The 10,837-nt window shown below is 44.4% G+C and overlaps 1 protein-coding gene across 1 annotated transcript in view; it reads left to right on the top strand.

Moving 5' to 3' along the window:
* Nucleotides 1-6,997, top strand: part of LOC111744549 (ras-related protein Rab-44-like) — a gene marked incomplete at its 5' end in the record, with an annotated part of 28,468 nt that extends 21,471 nt beyond the window's left edge. Inside the window, one exon of the mRNA XM_023535189.1 lies at nt 1,245-6,997. Coding sequence (XP_023390957.1) covers nt 1,245-1,329 — 85 coding nt within the window. The remainder of the gene's footprint in view (nt 1-1,244) is intronic.
* Nucleotides 6,998-10,837: the final 3,840 nt, after the last annotated feature.

Below are 10,837 nucleotides of genomic sequence, written 5' to 3'. Positions count from 1 at the left end.
AGGGGCCGAGGAGCTGTGATTTGGAACCAGAGGCACCCAAAGCAATGGTTCTCAAAGACTGTTTTCATGGAAAGACTGGTTCCACAGCCTCTGCCTACACCAAAATTAAGAAAACAAAACCACATAGGGCCTCACTTGGGCATTAGCTTATTCATTCATTTAGGCATTCATTTCATTCCATCCATTCACCCATCGAACAAATACTTAATAGTGCTCATTTTGTGCTCAGCATTCACTCAGCATCTAAAAATATTTTTATTTGAGTAATTTAAAAACCCAGAACAACTCCTTCTATGCATTAGAGAGGTTATAGAGTTATGGGAGGCCTTGAGGAAAGTTCTAGGCTTCTCTGCCACCGATTCCCAGAGCAAGTCACCCTTCCTCTCTGAGCTTTGCCCCTAATGTAGGAACATCAATCATACCTTCCCTGCCCTCTCACAGGTTGTTGTAACAATCAAAAGAGATTCTTAAGGTGAAAGCACGTGGGCTATATAGACCAGGGATAAGATCCTTACCACAAGGGGTCCCCAACCCCCAGATGGTGGACTAGTACCAGTCTGTGGCCTGTTAGGAACTGGGTCGCATAGCAGGAGGTGAGCAGTAGTTGAGCAAAGCTTCATGTGTATTTGCAGCTGCTCCCCAGAGCTAGCGTCACTGCCTCAGCTCCACCTCAGATCATCAGGTATTAGATTCTCATAGGAGCGCTGGTCCCTGGTGCCAAAATGTTTGAGGACTGCTGCTTACCACTATTTTTAATTTTTAGTCCTTCACTTCCTATGTTTAATCTGGAGCTGTGGCCACATGGGACAGCCCTTCCATAGAGTTCATAACCAAGAAATATATTTTCTGAGCTTCTATTGTGTACTGTGATACAATCTCTGCCCTCAGCATCTCCTTCTTTGCTGAGGGAGCCAGATAAGGAGCAGTGCATTGTGATACTGGGTGATGGGGTTATAACAGAGGAAGAGTTAGAGTGCTATCAGGAGCACTTATACCACCTGGAGGATCAGGGGAGGCTTCCTGGAGGAGATGTGATGAAGCCTCCATATTAACTAAATCCAGGCTTTATAAATTATAGTCATGTACCTGTACTCCCCAAGGGAAGACTTGGAATGCTCTCTCTGATTGGAATGCTCTTTCTGATGCTCTGGTAAGGCTGGGGTACCTCCTTATTACCCAAATGGCCTGTGACCTGAGGGCCTAGCAGTCCTCCACTGCTGACACTATACCTTCCCCTCGCTCAGGATCCTCAAGAAGCAAGAAGACACAGTGAGGGAGGATGCCATTCAGGTTGACCGACCTGCCAAGAAGAAACCTTGCTGTGGCTGATAAGTGGCCTTCCAGGACTGCTCCACCCAGGCCCAAGGTCATAGGGCCTACCCTGTATCCTGCACACGGCTCCTTCACAGATGCTTCCACCAAGACCTGCCTAGACCTTTGTCCTTATCAGTGACTTGCCTCCTCAGAAAGGAAGGGGAGCACAACTAGTCAGGAAAGCTGCTCTTGGAGCATCTTGGAGTCTTTTATCTCCCTTCTTTCTCTAGACCCCAGATGCCCATTTCTTCCCTGCCCTCCTCCACGCCCCCTCCACCCAGCCTGGCTTGGGGGAAAGAAACAGATGGTCTTTTCTAGAAAAGCTGCCCAAGTGCCTTCTCCACCTCCCTTCTCCCCTCCCTTTGCCTTTAGGAGCTTCAGCACTGCAGTTGCCATGGCAACTGTGCAGCGCTGACTTGCTGCTGCCTGCAGGCCACAGATACAGCACTTGGGCATTGCCAGGGTGGTTGGTCTGGCTTTGGTTCCTGTTCTCTTTACACCAATGGGACACGCTTGGCATATGCTTCATAGACGTCAAGATGTTCTTGTGATGTTGAGGGAAGCAGACCAGGGCACCCTCATCATATTCCCCACACCCTATCTCCTGGGCTCCTTTCCAGACTTCAGGGCCCAGGCTCTCTCAGCTGCCCCTGGCCCACGGTATTTGCTCCCATGGGTTCTCCAGAATGGTGCCTTACAAAGAACCCACAGCCTTTCCTCTCCACCGCCCACCAGCAGCCAGGACTCCAAGGTGGACTGGGGGTGATAAGTATATGCCTAGGGTTAGGGAGTGGGCTTACTTCCCACTTAACTTTGAGAGATGAAAAGAAAACTAGGGGGAATAAACCCATCTGCTGCTAAACAGAGCAACCATTTCTGGAGGGTATAAATGAGGTATATATAGTTATGTAAAAGCCATTTTCTAAATGTTTCTCAAAATAGCTCTTCGAAAAATCGCACATGATGATTAACGGGGTAGATTGACATGCCGGCAGTGAGACCCAACACAGGTCCATAGTTACTGACTTCATTTTATTTTATTTTTTTCCAGAAGACTGTATTAAAAAATAGTGTGGTTCTGATGGTGTTGTTTTGCTAGTGTTTGTGAAGTGAACAGAGTGTGGCTGCCAGCCTCAGTACCCCTATCACTGCACCAGCAAAGGGCACTCAGATTAAGGGCAAGGATCTGTGTCCCCCCACCCCCATCCCATGGTGGTTCCTTCAGCTGGGCAGTTGCGAGTCCCCAGCCCTTGGCAGTGCTCCAGCATCACTAGATGGCTGTCAGTGGGGCTGGTGAGGGCACTCTTGCCCTGGGTGGGACGTTGGATAAAAAGACCATAAAGATCACCGCCAGTTACCATTCTGTGGCTGTATACCAGGCCCCTACAGGAAAGTAGGCAGTGAAGGGAGGGGGCAGAAGCTGTTCACAGGCATTCAAGACGGTGACCTAAGAAAACTACACACAGTCAACCAGGTTGGGGAGAGGCCAGAGTTCCCATGGCTGTTCCCTACAGCCTCTTCTCCAGACTCCCAAAAGGATCAGAGCCCCATGGGTCACCATGCAGGTACCAACCTCCTTTTGGCAGATTCCTCTTTGTCTCTCATCCAGCCGTTGTAGACACTAGAAGGCCCTTGAAAGGGTGTGGAACGAAATCCAGCACTGAGCACCAGGAGGTGCCCAATGATCTTGGGCAAACCAGCTCCCTCCCTGGGGCCCCATCTTATCAGTAAAATGGAAGTGTGGGCTATTTGATGCTTCAGGCTTTTACCTCTCAGAGTGCTTACCTCTCATTTAGGCTGTCCCTGGCCTCGAGTCCAAGTTTGATGGGAACTCACAGGAAACTCCTTTCCCTAAGAGATGGCACTAGTGGGTTTCATTAGTGGGATGCAGGGGGAGGGGTCACCCAGAAGAGGCTCTGTCTTATCTGTGTGTAATGTGTGTGTGCATCTGTATGTGTGTGTTCACTGTGTGAATGTATGTTGTGTGTATGTAGAGGGTGGGTAGAAGGTAGAGATAGCCAAGGAGAAAAGAAAGCAGCTCTCTTGCTTCTGACCAAACAGATATGGCAATTTGATTTATGGGGCAAACAGGCTATCCCTGGGGTTCTCCAAGCCCACAGATGCCTTTATCCCAAGAACCTAATCCATGGCTTGGGCTGCCTTTTACCGTTTAGGAAAAGTGCATTCAGGATTTAAAGCAGGGTGGGGTGACTCTGGTGCCTTCCAGCATGTGGGATAAATCCCCACAAATCTTCAAAGGTCCTGGCAGAGAAAGGGGGAAGGAAGAGTCTCTGGGCCTCTGCTGCTCCCTTCTCCAACACCACTTGACAAAAGTATGGAGCATGGGGACTTCAGAGAGACTCTAAGAAGCTCTGTGTCTCCAGGTCTCAGCCTCCCTTTCTCTCCCATTCCTTTCAAGCCACCATGGTGATCAAAGCCACCCCAGTGGCTGCTGTCCTACCCCAGAGCCAGCATTGCTATCAGGAAAACCTTCTGGCTTCATTCCATTTACATTGCTGTAATGATCTTGAGCAAGTCACTTCACCAGGTTTCATGTGCATCTGTAGACTGGAAGTTTCAATGGCAACCTCACAGGGATATTTTAAGTTTTAAATGAGGCAACGTATGTGAAGTACTTGGCACAATGCTCAGAATGTAATAGGTGCTAACAAGTAGGGACTATTACTGTCAACATCGAGTTGCTGTCCAGACCACTTGCCTTGCTTTAGTTTCAAATTTAGCACCAACTAACAACAAGTGTCTACCCATAACTGGACAATCCCACAAATACCACCTTGTTTGAGTGCCTGATTGCCCAGCCAATTTGCCGGGCTTATGAGCTTGTATCTGGCTTTCCCTGGTGGCCCTGCTCTCCTTTTGGTTTTCCAGTCAGTGTCTGTAGCCTATCAGTGCCTGTGGTCTTGTTGCAGCCCACAGGCCACTCTCCCTCCCTGCCATGATTCTCCAGAACTCAGGTGGTAGCTCAGATCTGGTGCCAGCTCCTGGGCGTTTAACTGGGAATGACCTATGCTCATCGTCACCCCGGCCCCTCACTTGCTCCCATTCTGACTCCTCGTACTTCTTCTGGGATCTGCTGCTGCCCTCGGCCCTGAATTGCCAAGCCATGAGTTCCAGCACCAAACCAATGTCCCAGTTGCTTTGTTCTTTGTCTAGCATTTATTTTCATTCACAGTCTCTTTGGGGTCTTTTCTGTTCCTCTATGGTACCCTACCTTTATCTCACCTCTCCCCATCCAGTACTCTTTTTCTATTCCTAATATCTCCACCCAGTTTTGGACTCCCCTCTTTCCTACTTTTCCCCTGGCGCATTCGAAGCTACACCTACACAGTCCATCAAAAATGGATCTACCCTTTGTCTTTGTCACTAGAAGACACTGCTCAAAAGGATCTTAAAGAGATTTTAGCTAAGGTGTTAGTGCAAATGGTGGCTTCAGGGCAATATTTATACTTTAAAAAAAGAACTCTAAGAGAGGCAAAACTTCAACCCAAAAGAATGAATCCCTAGTGGTAGACTATTAAGCACCATAATGGATCATGGGTGTCAAATATTTAGAGCAGAACTGCCTTCTCCTATACTACTTATAACTCAGTTCGCTTCCTATATTTCCAGGGTCACATATGTTTATAATTGTTTATGTCCTCTTGATGAATTGACCCTTCGTCATTATAAAGTGTCCTTTTTTGTCTTTAGTAACAATTTTTGTCAAGTCTAATTTGTCTGACGTTAGTATAGCCACTTGTTCTTTTTTGGTTGCTGTTTCCATGGTATATTTCTTCCATGCTTTTACTTTCAACCTATTTGTTCTTTGAATCTAAAATGAGTGGCTCATGTTTTTAATCTGTTCTTACAATCTCTGCCTTCTATTTGGAAAGTTTAATCTGTTTACATTTAACATAATGAGTAAAGTAAGATTTATGTCTGCCATTTTGTTATTTCTTTTCTATATTTCAATGTCTTTTTTGTCCTTTTCCTTTATTCTTGCCTTCTTTTGTGTTGAATAGTTATTTTCTAGTGTGCTATTTTAATTCTCTTTTTATTTCATTTACTTTATTTTTAAAACTTCTTTTCTTGGTGGTTGCCCTGGGGATTACTATTAATATCTCATTTATAACAACCCAGTTTTGATTAATACCAACTTAATTTCAATGGTACAAAATCTTTGCTTTTATATAGTTTCATTCTCTCCCTTATGTTGTTATTGTCACAGATTACATCTTTATACATTTTTTCCATAAATGTAAACTTAGTTATTTTTTATGCAGTTGTCTTTTAAATCAGACAGAAAAAAATGAGTTAAATAAAAAAATACATTTACACCATCTTCTATATTTAATTATGTAATTGTTTTTACCAGTGCCCTTTATTTCCTCATGTTTATTTAATTCACTACCCACTGTCCTTTAATTTCAATAGTATTTCTGTTACAGAAATACTGGCAGGTCTGTTAGGGACAAACTTTATGTTTTGTTTATCTGGAAATGACTGAGGGATAATTTTTCCAGATACAGAACTTTTGCTTGAGAGCGATTTTTTCCTCCCTGTCAGTAGTTTGAATATACCATCCCACTGTTTGCGGCCTCCATGGTTTCTGATGAGAAATCAACTATTAATCTTATTGAGATTTTTTTGTATGTGTTGAGTTATTTCTTGCTGCTTTGGCTTTGGATTTCTTTGTCTTTCAACAGTTTGCTTTTGGTGTGTCTGGCTATGAATCTCTGAGTTTATCCTTCATGGAGTTGGTTGAGCTTCTTGGATGTGTAGATTAATGATTTTCAATTAATTTGGGGAGTTTTGGGTCATTATTTTATGAAATTTTTTTTTCTCCTTTCTCTTTTCTTTCTAGGACTCCTATGATGCATATGTTGGTGTGCTTAATGGTGTCTCACAGGTTTCTGAGGCTCTGTTCATTTTTCTTCATTCTTTTTTCTTTGAGTTCCTCAAACTGGATCATCTCAATTGCCCTATATTAAAGTTCACTGATTCTTTCTTCTGCCCACTCAAATATGCTGTTGGGACCCTCTAGTGAATTTTTTATTTTCATTATTGTACTTGAAACTCCAGAATTTCTGTTTGGTTCCTTTTTATACTTTCTATTTCTTTATTGATATTCTCTATCTGGCAAGACATTGTTCTCATACTTTTCTATAGTTCTGTAGCCATGGTTTCCTTTAGGCCTTTGAACATATTTAAAATAGCTGATTTAAAGTTTCAAAGACCTCATATTGGTGGCCATCTGCCATGTACACAAATCAAGCTCTGCTTTCCATCCCCGCTTCCTTCCTCACACTCCACACAGCATAGCCAGGACTCTGGGCTCATTCCTCAGCCTCACCTTTAACCTACTCTCCAAAGTATTTCTTCTCTTCTCCATTGGAGGAAGGACATGAAACTTAGAAGTCCTTCAGATCCAAGAACACTTCTCTCCACCCAGAGCTTCTTGGACACTCTGCTGGAGATGAGCTGCCCAAGGAGATGTCCAGTTCCTTGGAGAAATGAAGAATAGCCAGAAATCCTTGAGCAGTTCCCCTTCCTTCCAGGAATCTAGATATTCCATAAAGCTTTATTCCAAAGGGATAGGTGGGGGAAGATTGCAAATCAGAAACTTAAAAAAAAAAAGACCACAGTATAGTCACTTTAAAATAATCAAATTACAGTTCATAAACAAACAAAAACCAAGACTTAAGTGGCCTGTTGCTGACTGGCCTTAGGTGTATTACAATCTTTCCTCCCGTCACATGGGGAATAGAAACTGGCTATAAAAATTCCAACCAAGTTCAGTCAAAATCCAGAGGATTTTATTGGTTATTCCTTCCCTTCTTATCCTGGGGCGTATATGTCAAGGTCAAGGGGAATGATGATGGTATCCTGATGACAGGTTACAGAAGCTTTCTAAACCTCCTCCACTTTCTAACTCTATTAATGTTCCTATTAATAGACATGTTAATTATTAGCAGTAGCAGTAGCAAAGAACATAACATCACCTTTCACACAGTTTAGTGGAACCAAGTTAATGGAGGTACCCTACTTAGGAAGAACAATGCTGGAAATGACAGGGGTTTGGAAACCATGTGGTGCTTGGCAGAGGACCTGAAATCTGTGTGGAAACAGAGAAGCATTTGTGAGGTTGTATCATTTGTCACCCTGGGGCAGGACTGCATCTGGTCCAAGAATTGACCATTTCTCAGGGCTGAGACTTTATCAGGGCTTTGGCTCTGATTCAGAAGTGGCATTTACAGCACTTGGCATTGCACCAGGAGACTCCTATCCCAAAAAATGAGGACTCACAGGACCAGTGAGGCCTGTGGTATCATGGACAGAGAATAGAATTTTTTAAAACTTGGAATCAGAAATATAAACATGTGGAGTTTATAGGTCCCTCAGAAAGAGGATGAGTAATGTGACTATGGAACAGATTCACTGAGCATGTGGAGCACTAGGTCAAGGGCAGTGTCAGTGGTGATCCAATGCCCAGCCCACAGGCTTCCCAGACCATTTTGTAATGATAATGCATGGTGCTTATTCATACACACTGCCTCCAGGGATCTAATGAGCGAAATGCACTGGACTGAGCTCCTGAGGGCAGGAGCGTTCATCTCTGTGGCCTCATGTTTGGCACATTGTCTGGCAATGTTTGCCTAAAGGAGCAGCTGAAAGCAAAGCATCATTTTTTGAGAACAAGGCCCACCATTTGGTGAGTCTCTCCACTAGAGCCCCAGGTCCCAGAGGCTGGATAACTGGGTCCCTGAGTCCTGGTAGACCCAAGGGGTTTGCCTCACTGGTTTAAATGAGGTGCTACTTTTGGCTTTTAAAATAAAGTGCTGAGGGGTGTTCCAGCTGCTGCAAAACAGTTGTCTTTTAGACAGTGTGATGACCACCAGAGCATTCCATCTCATCACCCTGCAGCCTCCCCAGCTGCTGCTAGTACCTGCAGGCAGCTCAACAGTTCAATTTCACTTAGGCTCCATGTTTCTCCACATAAAAGGATGCTTCCCTGCTCAGTTCTCCTTCTACCTGGTGTGGAACTAGCCATGTTTACCCAGGTTATGCTCCTCGCAAGTTATGTAGCCTTGGGCAAAACCTCGAATTGGTCTGTACAATAGTGCTCTCTGCCCTACTGCCCTCACAGGGTAGCGTAAAGGTCAACTGAAAACTCTGGAAAAAAGGCTTAGTCAACTAAAAGGCTGTACACAATGTTAGTTATTAAATCTGTGTTCCATACAAGAGACCAAAACACAACAAAATGGGGGGCGGGGAGGAATCCCACACTTCTTGGTAACTGAGAGAAGATGGAGCCTCAGGTAAGAGCATCTCCTGTTTCCCTGGGATAATAGAATAAGGAGAGTTTGCATTCCTTCAAGCTAGAGACTTTTGTCTAAGAACGCTTTGTATCTTCCCACTCTGCTTTGACGTTGGACAGGGGGCCAGCATGGCAGATTATAATGTTTTCACTGGCAGGGCTCTGGTCTCATTCACTTTTATTTTTACTGGGGCTTGGTATGTAATAGATATCAGGCAGTGGATGGGTAAATTTACTGCCAAGTCAAACTTTAGATAGCACATTTCTAATCAAGCTGCTTTTACTTATACAGTTTATAAAACACTTTCACTTTGGGATGATGAAAAGGTTCTGGAGTTGGAAGATACTGATGGTTGCATGTAATATTGTGAATGTACTTAATGCCACAGAGTTGTACATTTAAAAAATGGTTAAAACTGGAAATTTTATGTTATGTAAATTTTACCACAATACATTAAAAAGAAAAAAACCCACCTTCACAATCACTTATATTCCATGAATGAATGAAAGATAGGTTCTCTTCTATGCCCAACAACTGGACTCAAAGATACTCAACGTTTATCTCAGGTTATATTCAGAGATGAAGGAACAGGAAAGGAAAACAAGCTTACTTATGGCCTTCAGAGCTTCAGAAAACTTGAGGACACATTAGAAACCCACAGTATACATTAACATGCCATAAAAATACCATGACAACAATCCCCAGGCTCTCCGTCCCTGGAGGGCCTCAAGCCAACACCACCCCATTCCCACTCAGCCAGGGGAGGGCTTTCAGTGCTCCTGGCATTCCTGCCCCTGTCCAATACATACTTCTCTTTAGGAGTTTGGATCTGCCTCCTGTAAATAAGCTCCTGGGACAGGACCTTTATATCCTATATGCCAACAGGAGCACCTAGCCTGGCCCCAGTGTAGAGATTCAGTAAGAGTGTGTTGAATGACAATAAAAAAGTGAGTGATAAATGTCTTTTGTTATTTCTAGAATTTTGTTCCATCGATTACAGCAAAAAATACATTCATTAGCACCCAGAAATATTTTGGTTTTGCAAGATTTAGATTGTAATAATTTATGGTAAAGAGACTAGGAAGTATCACAGAAGAATTGAAGTGGGAGAGGGACCAGAATACTGTGTTCAAGGAGGGCTGACTTTAGTGTTATACTTGTTCTGAGTGACTCAGGAGGGTCTGAAATGCAGAGCATGTGGATTGCTGTTTATCCCAAGGAAGTTTATCTCCCTGAGCACTGTCCAGCACTGGAATGGGCTGACTCACTGGGTAGTGAGTTCTTTGACACTAGAGGTGCTTGAACAGATGTTGAACACTCTGCTTTTAGGAATGCCAGTGAGAAACTAGATACAGTGAATTGCAGGCTCCCCACCCCTGACTCCTAGTCTAGGATTTGTTTGAGCTGAGATGAAAGTAAAAGGTTGTAGTATAAGGCAGCAGCTCCCAACTCCCAGACCATGAATTGGTATGGTCAGTGGCCTGTCAGGAACCAGGCTGCACAGCAGGAGGTGAGCAGCGGGCAAGGAGCAAAGCTTCATCTGTATTTGCAGCCGCTCCCCAGCGCTAGCATCACTGCCTCAGCTCCACTTCAGATCATCAGGAGTTAGAGTCTCATAGGAGCGCTGGTCCCTGGTGCCAAAAATGTTGGAGACCACTGATACAAGACATGACAGGGAGTCAAGATGGGCCAAGCCAGGAAGCCTTCTTGAACTAGGAGAATGTTGAGCAAGTTTATTTCTCTAGTTCGGTTTCCTATTAATCCTCCTTCACTTTCTCTCCTGCTCTACCTATTCCCTCACTTTCTCTCCCTTTCTTCCTTTATCATGCTCTCCACCATCTTCCCCACCCCCACCCCAACCCCACCCCAACCCCAGCTTGTGCTCCCACAGTCAGGGAGTGGAAAGCACCTGGCCTAAAAGTCTACCAGAGAGATTAGGGCTTCAACAGCTTCCCCCGGCAAGGGGAGAGGTGCTGAATCCTTGCCAACGTCCTGCCAGCTCCTCTATTGTGGCAAGTGAAATTACCAGCTTCACACTTTGGGTCTATTTAAATCAGCCTTTCATGGCTGACGGATTTAAAAATATGCTAGAAGTCAGCATCTTAAACACAAGAAACACAAACAAGCAGATGAGGCTGCATTTTCCTTCCTCTGCGCCCTCCCCTCCCTCTTTCCCTCCCTCCTCCTTCTCTCCTGCCTCCTCC

This window comes from Pteropus vampyrus, unplaced genomic scaffold (assembly GCF_000151845.1).
Source record: "Pteropus vampyrus isolate Shadow unplaced genomic scaffold, Pvam_2.0 Scaffold137, whole genome shotgun sequence".
In the NCBI taxonomy this organism is placed as follows: Eukaryota; Metazoa; Chordata; class Mammalia; order Chiroptera; family Pteropodidae; genus Pteropus; species Pteropus vampyrus.
The sequence above is the reverse complement of the archived record's forward strand: the minus strand, read 5'-3'. Positions and strand labels throughout refer to the sequence as shown.